This window comes from Stenella coeruleoalba, assembly GCF_951394435.1.
Source record: "Stenella coeruleoalba genome assembly, chromosome: 2".
NCBI lineage: Eukaryota > Metazoa > Chordata > Mammalia > Artiodactyla > Delphinidae > Stenella > Stenella coeruleoalba.
In genome coordinates this window covers 4,614,764-4,628,758 of record NC_137147.1, presented here as the reverse complement: position 1 = coordinate 4,628,758, position 13,995 = coordinate 4,614,764, and the positions used below count along the sequence as shown (strand labels likewise).

At 50.8% G+C, this 13,995-nt stretch overlaps 2 protein-coding genes across 8 annotated transcripts in view; both read left to right on the top strand.

Annotated features, from left to right (window-relative positions):
• The window catches only part of EML1 (EMAP like 1), a 275,754-nt gene extending 262,938 nt beyond the window's left edge, over positions 1-12,816 (top strand). Inside the window, exon 23 of the mRNA XM_079915005.1 lies at positions 12,789-12,816. The gene's annotated coding sequence lies outside the window, so the exon portion shown is untranslated. The remainder of the gene's footprint in view (positions 1-12,788) is intronic.
• The window catches only part of EVL (Enah/Vasp-like), a 195,873-nt gene that overhangs the window by 120,033 nt on the left and 61,845 nt on the right, over positions 1-13,995 (top strand). For 6 of the 7 annotated variants that reach the window (XM_079915012.1, XM_079915010.1, XM_079915013.1 and 3 more), the window contains exon 2: positions 12,789-12,957. In XM_079915012.1, the coding sequence (XP_079771138.1) occupies positions 12,823-12,957 (135 nt within the window). In that variant the 5' untranslated portion in view covers positions 12,789-12,822. Of the gene's footprint in view, positions 1-11,157; positions 11,914-12,788; positions 12,958-13,995 lie in introns of those variants that run through there. The other variant, XM_079915011.1, reaches the window with a different exon arrangement.

Sequence of the window (13,995 nt, the reverse complement as noted above, 5' to 3'; positions counted from 1 at the left end):
TCTGTCGTGTCACGAGAAGCCTTTGGAGGGGGTTACGCAAGGGGAAACACATCCGATAGAGCTTCAAGAAAAGTCACTCTGGTCACTGAGTGGATAAGGGTCTGTAGCGCGACAAGAATGGAGGTAGGAAGGCGTCGGGGAGGCTGCTGCAGTCACGCAGGTGACAGGCCACGGTTGGGACCAGCGATGGAGCCAGTGGCATAGCGGGAGAGTGGCCGGATTTGGGAGGTGCTGTGGAGGTCTAGCCTCTGGGACTGCCCGCTGGATCCAGGGTGGTGTGAAGGAGGGAAGTGAATCAAACCCAACTCGGGCGGACTCGGGGAAGGCCAGGTGCAAGCCTGTGTACTGGCTGGGTCGGCGAGGGTTAAGCCGGTGCAGGACGGCGTCCAGGGAGTGTTGGCTGAACGAGGCTGCACGAAGCGGGAACTCAGCGCGCCACGGCAGCGGGAGGACCGCACGCGTCAGTGATGCGTCTGACCCTTCCTGGTGCCGCCGGGTAACTCCAGCCCCTTCCCTCGTCTCCCTCTTGTCCTTACCGTGCTTGCTTGGTTGGTTTTCTAATGCACTTGTCACCTTCTGACATATCACATGACTTTTTACTTTGTTGTTTGTCATCTGTCTCCACCCCACAAGGATGTAAGTTCAAAAGCGGAGGGTTTTTTGTGTTTTGCTGACTAGGGCGTCCTCAGTGCCTAGAACAGTGCCCAGCAATACACATTTATTAACTTGCTGGAATTAATTAAGTACTTTCGTTACGATACTGGAGATGGCTGGGCCACTGACGCTGCCAGCGGAGCTCCGCAGTGTGGCCTGTTGGAGCAGCGGCCAGGAGAGCAGATGTTCCGCGCGTTCTCAGCTCGTGATGGAGCCAGGGCTCCCTGTGCGACCAGTCGGTAGTCAGCTGCCTGGGCCCAGCAGTCACCACTTATTCCACAGCCCTTCAGAGCTTGAATAAGCAAACGTGGAAGAAGTCCCACGGCCTGGCCACCCCACGGTGCCCCCCAGCCCACACCCTTGCCTCTGCTACAGGGTTTGGAAGACCGTCTCTAAGGGCAGCTGGTGTTTCCTTTGACGTCTTGTCCTCACAGGCGAGTGTGAGTCCCGGAAGCTCACAACCAAACGAGCCCTCAGAGATCATGCTGTGCGTTTGCTGTCCCGGGATGTGTAGCCCAGTCATTTGAAGACGTCTTGAAACTTTGCTGTCTTCTTCTATTCAAAGAATCCAATGTGTCTGCAGTGGAGAAACACTCCCATAACGACTCTAAGTTCTTCTCATGGGAGTGTGTTGTGTTCCCTGGGCTTCCTGAGGCAGGAGATGGTTGAGAGCTAGTCTAGACTTTGACACCTGAACCCTTAAAAGAGAAAAGTAGCAGCAGTACCCTTTTCTGAGTGTTCCATGCCAAGCACTGTGCTAATTACATTGATGTGATTCGACATGTGTTGTACTTGACCCTCATCCTCGGAGGTGTTCGTTGCTGTTCCCATCTCACTGGTAGAACAGGGGTCAGCAAAGGTAGCTTGCTTGCTCCAGGTCACACTGGTATCACTTGGCAGAGTTGGGCTTTGAAGCCAGGTCTCTTGTGTTTTCAAAAGCTAAGCTTAGCTGTAGCCTCTCGAAGGAACTTGCCCAGAATGACCATCAGAGTTAGAATCAAGGCTCCTAATCTCTGTCTTTCTTTGTAGTCTCCGATTTTCCACCGTTAGTACCACCGGAGACGGGAGACCTCCTCAGCCCTCCTGTGGCGCCCACGCTTCTCTCCGTCAGTCATCTGTTCATTCACCACCTCCCCTCCCAGCCTAGAGCTGTTCGTGGACAGGGTCTGCGTCCGCCCCCATGGCCAGGGGATGGCACGCACTCATTCTGATGCGAATCTGAGCCGAACCGCCCCGCCGATAATCAGGGGTGTCAGCTGAGGCGCAGCCGGGTCTCATTCCCAGGCGATTGATTAACTTACCCTCGGGGATGCGTGTACCGCCCCAGTCCTTGGCCCAGCCAGGTCTCTACCTCTGTCCCAAGGCCGTGTTAAAACCTGTTCCACTCCCACAAGTGGTCAGAGGCACAGACTCTGGGGACACAGGCATAGAGTGGAATTTAAATACGTTTGAAGTTGGAGCAGTCCTCGTGTGCACATGGCCTGTCAGGTGGCTCCCCAAGGGAAGGGCTGCGTCGGTGGCCTCGAGAGAAAGTGTGGGAAGGGGTTGAGACAGGATCAGTCTAAGGATGTCAGGCCCTCTCAACAGTTGGTTGGAGTGTTTGTTCCAGATTCCACTAGACTTCACAGAGAAGTGGAGCCAGCTGTCCAGGCATCCGGGACACTGGCATCAGAGCAGAGAAAAGGCAAACAGTCTTTTTTTTTTTTTTTTTTTTGCGGTACGCGGGCCTCTCACTGTTGTGGCCTCTCCCGTTGCGGAGCACAGGCTCCGGATGCGCAGGCTCAGCGGCCATGGCTCACGGGCCCAGCCGCTCCACGGCATGTGGGATCTTCCCGGACCGGGGCACAAACCCGTGTCCCCTGCATCGGCAGGCGGACTCTCAACGACTGCACCACCAGGGAAGCCGTGGCAAACAGTCTTGACCGCACATGACGTGGCAGTCTGGCTCTCCCAACCAACTTGGGTAGAAGAAAAGATACTTGGGTTTGATACCAAATTTGTTCTTCACTTACCCAAAGCCTTTCTTTAATTCTAACACTCACAAAAATGGAGCTTAGTCACCATTTGAGATTATGCGTGTTATTCTGTGCGGATCTAATTTATTGTTTTCATTACTGTAATGCAGCAGTTCTCAAAATGTGATCAGGAGACCTACTCTTTTAGGGGTCTGTGAGTCAAAACTATATTTGTAATAATACTGAGACATTATTTGCCTTTTTCACTCTCATGAGTGCAAAGTGGAATTTTCCAGAGGCTTACATGACATGTGTTGACATTGTCACGGTGACAGCCAAGGAAGTGTATACTTGTGTTTTTAAAACTTCTTAGTTTTAATTTCAAATATGGTAAATACAGATAGACTTAATCTCCATAAACAGAAGCTTTTTGGCACCCTCAATAATTTTTTAAAATTTATTGAAGTATAGTTGATTTACAGTGTTGTGTTAATTTCTGCTGTACAGCAAAGGGATTCAGTTATACATGTATATACATTCTTTTTCATATTCTTCTCAATTATGGTTTATCACAGGATATTGAATATAGTTCCCTGTGCTATACACTAGGACCTTGTCGTTTATCCATCCTATACATACTAGTTTGCATCTGCTAATCCCAAACTCCCACTCCATCCTTCCCCCACCCCCACCTCCTTTGGCAACCACAGGTCTGTTCTCTGTGTCTGTGAGTCTGTTTCTGTTTTGTGAATAAGTTCATTTGTGTCATATTTTAGAGTCCACGTGTAAGTGATATCATATGGTATTTGTCTTTCTCTTTCTGACTCATTTCGCTTAGTAGGATAATCTCTAGGTCCATCTATGTTGCTGCAGATGGCACTGTTTCATTCTTTTTTATGGCTGAGTAATATTCCATTGTATATGGATAGGTACCACATCTTCTTTATCCAATCATCTGTTGATGGACATTTAGGTGGCTTCCATGTCTTGGCTATTGTAAATAGTGCTGCTGTGAACATAGGGGTGCGTGTATCTTTTTGAATTATAGTTTTGTCCAGGTATACACCCAGGAGTGGGATTGCAGGATCATATGGTAATTCTATTTTTAGTTTTTTGAGGAACCTCCATACTGTTCTCCATAGTGGCTGCACCAATTTACATTCCCGCCAGCAGTGTAGGAGGGTTCCCTTTTCTCCACACCCTCCCCAGCATTTGTTATTTGTAGACTTTTTAGTGATGGCCGTTCTGACTGGTGTGAGGTGGTACCTCACTGTAGTTTTGATTTGCATTTCTGTACTAATTAGCTGCCATCTCCAGTAGTTTATACGGGCGTACAGGGGTCCTGAGACCAAAACAGTTTGAGAACCACTTCTGTAACATAGTCTGTTATGTGACTGTGCTATGAAGGACACGCACAGAATTGGTAAAAGCCCCTGGTTCAGGGGGGTGGCTCCCACTGGTCGAGAGGAGGGCACTGGGATGCAGGGGCCTCCCAGCTGAACAGCCTTCTGAGATGACATCACATTTCCTGGCCTGAGTGGTGGGATCATGGGAACCTACTTCTCACAGGCGTGAACTGTTTTCAGAATAACATTTTACGTTTAGAACAAAACACCAAAGCTGTAGGCATGAACTGTTTCAGAATAAACATTTTAAGTTGAGATGAAAACACCAAACCTGTTTCAGGCCTGTTTCCATTAAGAGGAAAAAAGGTCACCCTAGAGGGGATTTACTCATTACCAAGAAGGAAGGCACCTTTCCATTGGAGACATCTGGCGTCTGCTCCGGTAGACAGGCTTGCCTCTGCAAGAGAAGGCACCTGAGCGTGCTGCCCCATGTGATGTGGTAGGATACATGCCCACTACCACCTGTGCTGTGTTCTTCCTGTTTACCCTGAATTTAGTCACGAGGAAACAATCCAGGATGGGGACGGCCCCCAACACAATTGGCCTGATCTCTTCACACACACAAAAATCAGTATCCGTGATAAACAGGAAAAAAATAGGCCCTAACATTCTAGCTTAAACGAGAGTAAGCAGACAACACAACTAAATGTAATGCATGAGCGGATCCTAGATCTATAAAAAATCAAAACATTTTGGGGAAACTTGGGTAACTTTTAATATGGGCTCTGTATTGGATCTATTAGTAAATTACTAATTTTCTTAGATGTAATAATGGTGTTTAAGTTATATATCAGAACGTCCTTATTTTAAAGAAATGTAAAAACCTTAGGATTGATGTATCATGATATCTGGAACTGTCAAATGGTTCAGAAAAAAATGACATAAAAAAGAGAAAACTTGCATGTGGCAAAAATGCTTTATTCAGGAGGCAGAGAAGCCCTATCTTGTAGCAGAAAGGGGTCTGCAGTCTAGTCCCGGCCTCCCGCATTTAGCTGTGGGACGTTGGTAAGCTTGCCCCCTTCACTTGGCCTGACTCCTCCATCTAAAGGTTCCTTACGAATGTTTCTGGGCTCTGACAGGGCTCTGTTTCCATCCCTGTTCCTTGGTCCCTGGATTGGGATGCGGTGCCAGTACGCCTGGTGCAGGCTCCCTGATTCCCCTGGAACGCGTGCGTGTTGAGAAGTAACGGGAGGCCCAGGGTGATGGCCAGGAGCACCAGGCACTCTGCCCGAGACGCACGCACCCCCACCCTGGGCCAGACGCGCCAGGCTCCCCTTCTGCTGCGGGCGCTCTGCACCCCTGGAGTGCCGTGGGCTGCGCGCGCGCCTTCCCTTGATGGCGCAGACCGCGGCTTCTGTTCAACACACGGTCTGCTTTCTAAGGACCAGGCGTGGGGATATATTTGCTTCGTAGTCGGTACTCAGTGAAAGGGATGTGTTCTTGGTTTATTTGTTAAATTAATGCGGGAAGAGAAAGCAGTGGTGGCCCGATCTCAGGTGGGTCGTGACCCCCTCCCCACCCCAAAGAATCCTCGAAGGCTGAGAAGCAGGATGCCTGGCAGAACTAGGCACACTCAGAAGCAAGCATGTATTCAGAGATAATTACTGAGCAATCCAGCAGGTCCCAGTTATTGGAGCTACAGAGATGAACATCTTTAAAGCAACCACAAAAAACCTGCCTCGTGGGGGAGAGAGAAAATCAGCAGACCTTCAGGACAGTGGCAGTGAATGGACAGGTGTTTCCTGAAGGCAGTGGCACTGAGCTGAGAAAGGTGAGATGCAAACTGTGGATGTAGGAAAGAGAAGTTGTCTTGAACGAGGGACATACTGGCTCAAGTAAACAGCACGTCTGCATGAGGTAAGACTTGAGGTGAAGCCAGTGTGAGGCGCCTTCTGTATCCACGTTGGAGCTGCCCTTACCCCTTATTCTTTTAACCTCCAAGGAGAAAACTAAGGTCGGGGGCTCCTGAGTGTGACCTGGAGAGCCACCCTGGGCGTTCAGGTGGCAGCGCGCAGGCTGTTGGGTCCTGCCTTTGCCGGGAGCCCCAGGGCGGAGGCCTGCCCACTGGGGGCACAGGCTGTGCTGCCGGGGCATCTCCCACGCCGGGTCTCCGAGCCCTGCTTTGCCCACTTACTCTCCTGAGTGCCTGCCCCTGGGAGGGTGATGGCCCACCCCCTGGAGAAGGTGCTGGGTGGCTTTCCTTCATGCCACTTACTGTACCTGCCACTGTTCTGCAGGTCTGTCTGGCCGGGTATCATATGTCTCAGCCTGACGGAAGAGAAAACGAGAGCTAGAGAGGTAGCGGCTGGGAGCAGGGAGTGGTGCCAGCTCATATCAGCTTACATCAGCCAGACTCACATTCACTGGGTGTTTATTGGGCGCTTAATCCCGCGATAGTTATTGTGGAGAGGGAGAGGAAGCTCCCAGTAGGGTAACCACTCACTCTGCTTTGCCTGGGACCATCCTGGTCTTAGCGCTGAGTGTCCTGCCCCACCTCCCGGGAAACGCCTCAGTCCCAGGCAAACCTGGATTCCTGGTCCTGCTGGGGCGACAAGATACGCCTTCAGGACAGAGTGTGATGAGTTGTTCTATCTGAAGGGAGTGACCGAGCTGGGCATTGGGTTGAGCCCGTGCTGGCGGGGAGGGTGAGGTGTGATCCAGGCGACAGAGTGCGCTCCTAGGCTGACCCTCCAGAGGACCCCGAGAGGGCAGCCTGCACTTTCCCAGAGCCGCGGGTCTGTGTCTGCAGCTGGCCTCCTGGGAGCCTCACTCTCCGTAGGCCCACCCTCAGCACTGCGGTCTCCTGACTCTCAGATCCCAGGCCGCGGTGATCTGACGGTGCTCTGTAACCGAGACTTTTATTCAGCTACTCTCTCTGAGGATTAACGGACTCGGATTGTAGACGGAATGTTCCCACGGGCACGCGGTCATAAATGCACTTATTCACAGTTAGAGAGTCATGTATTCAACAGTTTGTAGTGTCAGCAGCACACAAGGGAGCAGATTTACGAAGGGGAAAGCAATAGAGCCCCTGCTTCAAGGAGCTCACCTTCTAATGGGGCAGACGGATGCTGATGCAGATGTTGAGAAGCAGGACAGACAGGTAAGAGCTTTGGTGAGAGGCAGAGACGAGCACAGTGCTGCGGGGGCTGGTTCTTCTTACAGGTCCAAGTGCTGTACAGGTTCCAAGCTCAACCCTGGGCTTAGTTTTCCAATGAGCCTCTCTTCGTTGGCCCTGTTGTTCTCTGTTCCCTTTTTGGCTTTGCACCTTTTTGCTCTTACTTTATGAAATTACACTCTGTTCTTCAAATTTTTGTAGTAAATGCCTGGAAAAGCCCCGAAAGGTATTTGTAGAGTGGAAAGGATTCCACATTCGCTGCGCACAGGGAAGAGCGTGGCCAGGCTGGGGTGTCACCGCAAGCCCGAGAGAGGTTCGGAGACCTCATTCCCGGTCACGTAGGGAGCGGTGGGGCGGGAGTCCACCAGCTGGTGGGACATGGAAGCTGCGCTTTTCCAGAAGGAATAGACAGAAGCAGAGGTGGAGACTGACGTCAGGCTGCTTCCACTGTGTTTTCCCGTGTGTTAGTTTTATCCACAGTGTATCAGTGGTTTCTTATGTCAAGTCCGGGAATATCTGTGAGTTTGTTTCACAGTTATACGCAGAAAGTTTGGGGTGTGTTTGCGCTTTTTCTTTTTAAGTGAGAGATTTCAACAGGGATTCAGTAGTGGTCTCTGACGTATAGCCTAGAGGAGTTAACTGCTGAACCAGTGACAAGACACTGACTGCTGACCCGGGGCTGGGCTTATGGGCAGAGCTCAGCACGAACGCTTGGCTGTCTGAGGGGGGCCCTGAGGTCAGACTAGCCTTGTACAGATGAGGAAACTGAGGCCCAGAGGACGCCATCTTCCTCCTCTACGGTTCTAACAGAAGAGCTGTCCCAGCTTTCTTAGTGTATGTCTCACCTGCCACTGGGAGGGAAGTTACAGACTTGAATATTTTGCTGGGCCCACAAATACCCATACAAAAGCCCAAAATGAGACTGGAATTGGACTGCTAGCTCTGCAAGAGCCTTCTCCTGGGAGAGAAACTGCTTGTACCTGCAGCTCAGAGCAGCCTGTTAGGTCCCAGGGGGCAAAAGTCCATCAGCCTGGCAGTTCAGCACCATGTGGAACAAACCAAACGGCATATTGGACTGATTCCCACTGGTCAGTGGTTGTTTGCTCACGTGAAGGCAGCCTGTCCGAGATGAGCCCTCAGGAGGACCAGCTCTGGCGCAAGTTGTGTAGGGCCAGGGCTGGGGGAGGGGAGGGGTAGCAGTAGTCCTTCTCAGTTTAGTAAAGGGAATCTTGTATGTATGTGTTTGAAAAATAGTTCAGCCATTCTGATATTTGTCTACCAAATTAACTTTCCTCAAAAAACTGATTTAGACAAATGAAGTGTCTGGTGCCTGTGAAATAACACGTGTAGTGTAGAGTTTGCATATTCATCCCCATGGAGGTGTCGAGAAGACAGTGAATATATGGCGCTCAGAGGCACTGTCTAGGCTGGAGAGGAATCAAGAGTTTACTAAAACAAAACACAAGAAAAAATTTTCATAACTAGGTGTGGTGATGGATGTTAACTAGACTTACTGTGGTGATCATTTTGCAGTATATATAAATATGGAATCATTGTGTTACACACCTGAAGCTAATATAATGTTACACGTCAATTATATCTCAGTAAAAATAAAAAGTAATAAAGTGCTGACTCCTGCAAAACAAAACAAAAATCCCGAAGGGATAATAAGACGAATCTTAAGTAAACACGTGTTTTCTTGCACTTAGGGTTTGTTCGTGGTAATAAAATAAGCAGAGATAGACAAGCACTAGTCAAATGGGAACAAAAATAGGGATTTTTGATTAACCACAAGTTCAATTTGAACCTAAACTGCTAAAAAAAAACAAAAAAAAACACAAAAAGGGAGCCTGTGGCTATGATTACAATTTTTAAAAAGTGGTTGATGTTGAAGCACCTAGCAGGGGCAAGCACAGCGGGGGGTCCGTTGCCGTATCATGTCCGTTGAACAGCCCCGAGAGGTGTATGTGGTGCCCCAGGTGGGCTCTGCACGCAGTGCGCTGTCCTTGCCTCGCTGGCTGCGGGCCGCCCCCGCCCGGAATCCCACATCCCCTTCCTGAACCCGCCTGGGGTTGAGAGCTCTTCAGCATTAAACCCACACTGCGGTTTCTGCAGAAAGTCTCCCCTGTTCCCTCAGTCCCTCCAGGCTGAGGAAGGTGTGTAATTATTTGTCTTATTTCCTGAGTAGCTGTGAGCAGAGACTGTCATGTGCATCTCTGCATCACTAAATGTTTTTGGACTCACCGGCATCTGTGCTTGTCAGACGAAGGCAAGAGTATCATACCCAGATCCTGAGAGAACATGTGACAGGTGGTGACTCACTGGGGTGGCACGGCGGCCTGTCGCTGTGTTGTGTGAATGGTGGATGGCAGAGCCAAGGTGCTCCTTCAGTTGTCCACTAGACTGGCAGAGCTGTCCAGAGCCCCTTTGTGCCTCTGGAGGGCGGGGAGTGGGCTGACCCTCAGGACAAGGACAACTCAAACCGTTTCACAACAAACAGGCTGCTCTGGAGAGCAGAGTTCTCCGTCGCCAGCAGTTCCATTCAGAGGCTCGGCGCGCTCTTCGGGCTGCTTTAGGAGGTGTGCTGTGTTGAGCAGGAGAGGGGCTAGGTCCTCTCCAGAGCTCTCTTCACAGGGAGCAGTCCTCAGGCCCCTGCTGTCTGCCGGGTTCTGGAGATAGTGGAGAATGAGACCCCTGTGTCCCTGCCCTCGGGGAGCCTGCACCGTGCAGGCTGTGTTACTTTGGGTCTTCCAGAAGCAGACACCAAGTCCCCCAGGACGGCTACATTCCAGAGATTTATCAGAAGGTCAGTGAAGGGTGGAGGGAGTGGAGAGGCCCAGAGAGCCTCAGGCCAAGGTGCAGGTCTGGCGTCTGCAGAAGAAGGGGCGAGAAGGACTGAGGAGGAAGCGTCTCAGCCCACAGCACAGTTCTGAGACAATCTGGGCCTGGCTGATGAGGTTTCCCCTGGGGAGGAGCCCCGCGTGGGCCAGCCATCCCTGCCACCACTGAGTCATTGGCAGACAGTAGCCCAGAGAATGTGCCTCTGTGCAGACGTGGTGGGCATCCAGAGGGCAGCAGCTGGGACCACTGGTCAGCTCTGCTCCAGAACAGGCTCGTTTGAAGGTGATCAGAAGGGCGGCACTCCGCGGCCTTCACACAGGGACTCTACCACACGGTTCCTTCCCGGCTTGCTCCCCCAGAGGCATCTCGAGGGCTTCTGTGTCACGTGCCAGTGAGCGCTACGCCTGGGACTTTGGCTCAGATCCCTCTGACTTGATCGAGTCTGTGCTTTGTTACCTAACACTGTGCCGCGTCTCAGGATCTCTCCCAGCTCCTGAGCCAGCATTCAGAGCACACACCTACTTGCCCACTGTCACCATGAGCGCCTAAGTGCGTGAGTAGCAGTAAGTGACACAGCTTAGCCCGGAACTTGATTAGTAATTAGTTTACATTGGTGTGGGACTCTGACTTGATCTGAACCAAGGTCTAATTCTGTGTACAGTTTACTCTGATTCCTACCTTCGACTTCATGAGGACAGGGCCCCAATGACTCAGCCAGGGGAGCGGCAACTCCTCCTAATATTCTCGTAGAAGATAACATGGTTTCGGGCTCCAGAGCTCAGAGAAGGCAAAGCTTAGTGCTGTGTTTGGTTCTCCTTTTGTTTTTCTTTTTTCTCCCTGCCGGTATGATATGGCTGTCTTCAGGGGAAGCCCATGCCTGCTCGGCTCATCACTGATTTCCCCTTAATTATTTGTTGAATGAATAATGAATTATGAGAAAAAAGATGTAGCACAATTGCACAACAAAACCCACCTAATTCACTCCCAGTACACGTGTCCACAGAGGGAGCCTCGGCACAGGGCGTGGGCGGCTGGCGTCCAGGGCACCCCAGACTCCTGCACCCCCGGGCAGAGCCGAGGGGCCAGCAGAAGGATTGAGGTGGAGCAGCGTAGGCCTGGAGCGGGTCTGAGAGCGCCGGCACGCGAAGTCGTTAGCCGGACAGCCATCAAATGTACGTAGGGATTCGTGTAACGTGAGGTGAGGGGATGTGTACGGACAGGTTTGTGTGTGCACATACCCAGAATCGTTGCTAAGGTGGTGACCATCTGTACGTGTCTCCTCCGCCGTCTTGGAGTCGTAGGGGAGCCGGGTCCCGGGGAAGTTCAGCCCACAAGAGCCCTCAGGCAGGCTGCCTCGGCCAAGCTGAGGTTTCCAGGTCCCTGAGGGCCAGTCTCCTGAAAACCATCGTTTTGTCACCTGGTGACCGCTGGGACTGGGGAGAGAACTTCTCCGAGTATTTGGTTTCCCTGCCCTCTTAGAGGTGGTGAAGGGAACGGACTGTGACTTTCTCCTGACTGCTTGGTCTCCTCATCACGACTATCACAATTACACTTTCACTTCTTTATAACTTGCCGCCGACTTGCTGGGCTTTAACTTTCCGTTTCTAATTCTTCAGCCTCCCTTTCTGCTAACAGCCACTCCTCGCTGCTGTTGGGGTGCCTACCTTTGAAAACCACGTCTTACCTTTTTTTTTTTTTTGCAGTACGCGGGCCTCTCACTGCTGTGGCCTCTCCCGTTGCGGAGCACAGGCTCCGGACGCGCAGGCTCAGCGGCCATGGCTCACGGGCCCAGCCGCTCCGCGGCATGTGGGATCTTCCCGGACCGGGGCACGAACCCGTGTCCCCTGCATCGGCAGGCGAACTCTCAACCACTGCGCCACCAGGGAAGCCCGTCTTACCTTTTTAATTGGGGGATTCTAATATACTAGAGACTGAGAAAGTAAATGTTTAAGATTATTAGGCTTATATGTAAATGAAGAGGCCGGTGGGCTCTGGGAGACTTGCCCTGCGTGCTGTGGCAGGAGTTGCAGTGTGCTGACTTCAGTCATGACTACCTTCTCTCTCCGGGTGCTTCTTTTGCTTCTTCCCTCGTTTTCTGTCACATGCTGAACAGGGGAGTTTGCTCGGAAATGTCTCCATTGAAGCAGGGTGGACCATCTATTCATTTTGATTTTCATCACTCTGTTCTTCAGAAGATCACCTAATCATGTTATTGTCTACATAGCATGTGTGAAGCCACACTGTCGTGCTATCATAAACTGAGCGTTTTGTTGGATGTTGTGGAGAATATTATCTGTATCATGTATTCTAGAGTCAGACAGAACAGGTTGGAAATCCCAGATAGAGTCGCTGAGTCCCTATGTGAATTTGTATAAATCTTTCCAAGTCTCTGAGCCACTCTCTTGTCATCTACAAAATGGGGGAAATAAATGGCTGCTTCATAAGTTGCGAAGCTTATGTGCTTTAGTGCATTGTCTTATTCAACACCGTGCCTAGGACATCGTGGACAGTTGGCAAATTATAGCTGTAATTCCTTTCTAATTCAAGCACCTTTTCCCCTGAAAGTGAAGCTGGGAGTCTCTTCCATGCTATCAAAAACTTTGGCATAGAACCTCCTGTCCACTCCCCCTGGTCTTTGGAGAGTCAAAACTTATCACCGCACAGAGCGGCCCTTCCACAGACAGTTGGAAGCTCTGGCAACTAGGAAGTTCCTTTGTGTCAAGCGGCAGTTGGCCTCTGTTTCAGAAAAGGACAAAGCCAGCATCCATCCCTTGTAACTGAGGCTGACGCTTAACGTTTTCTCTTGGTCTGCAGCGAACAGAGTATCTGCCAAGCCCGGGCTTCCGTGATGGTCTACGATGACACCAGTAAGAAGTGGGTACCAATCAAACCTGGCCAGCAGGGATTCAGCCGGATCAACATCTACCACAACACTGCCAGCAACACCTTCAGAGTCGTCGGAGTCAAGCTTCAGGATCAGCAGGTGAGTGCTGGGGTGACAGGCCGTCCCCACACACACCCCTCACACACACACACCTCGCACACACACACACCTCACACACACACACACACACACACACACACCAGACACACACACACCCCTCACACACACACACCCCTCACACACACACACACACCCCTCACACACACACACCAGACACACACACACCCCTCACACACACACACCTCACACACACACACCCCTCACACACACACACACACCTCACACACACCAGACACACACACACCCCTCACACACACACACACCCCTCACACACACACACCAGACACACACACACCCCTCACACACACACACCTCACACACACACACCCCTCACACACACACACACCTCACACACAACTCACACACACCACACACACACACAGACACACACACACACACACACACTGGTGGACAATGGTCAGAGAACAACAAGGTCACGATTTAGAGTCAAAGGTCTGGGTTCAGTGTCTGGCTCTGTTCTCATACTCCAAGGTGTAAGATCTTGAGCAAACTATCTTTTCTGAACTTCATTTTTCACAGCTGTCTTACACAGGCAGTAATCCACACCCTGCCTACCTCACTGTGTTATTGTCATATTAGAATATAAATAAAATAATAGATGTGAAACAGCTTTGAAAAATATATTGTACAAATGTGTTAGTATTCTCTGCCTGCATACCCATAAGTAATATAGCTGTGAAGATTTTGGGTCCACCAACCCCCTAAGTCTTACTTTGGGGGGAATATCAAGATGATTTAAAGAATCTGGGATCATTCTCCTCCATAATAGTACATTCTGGAAAAATCAGATGAGGTAGTTTGTGAGTGTACCTGGTAAGTATCTGTGCCAATAAATACAAGGTCAGTCCACCTGTGTCCGCGGTAGTCGTGTACAAATAACTCAGACAGAGTGAGCTGATGTGTCGTGGACTGAAATAGAGACATGGAGAAAGGGCTCGTGTGGCTTCACCACAGTGACTCTGTTAGGGCCTCAGGCTCTCCCTCCAGCTCTCTTCT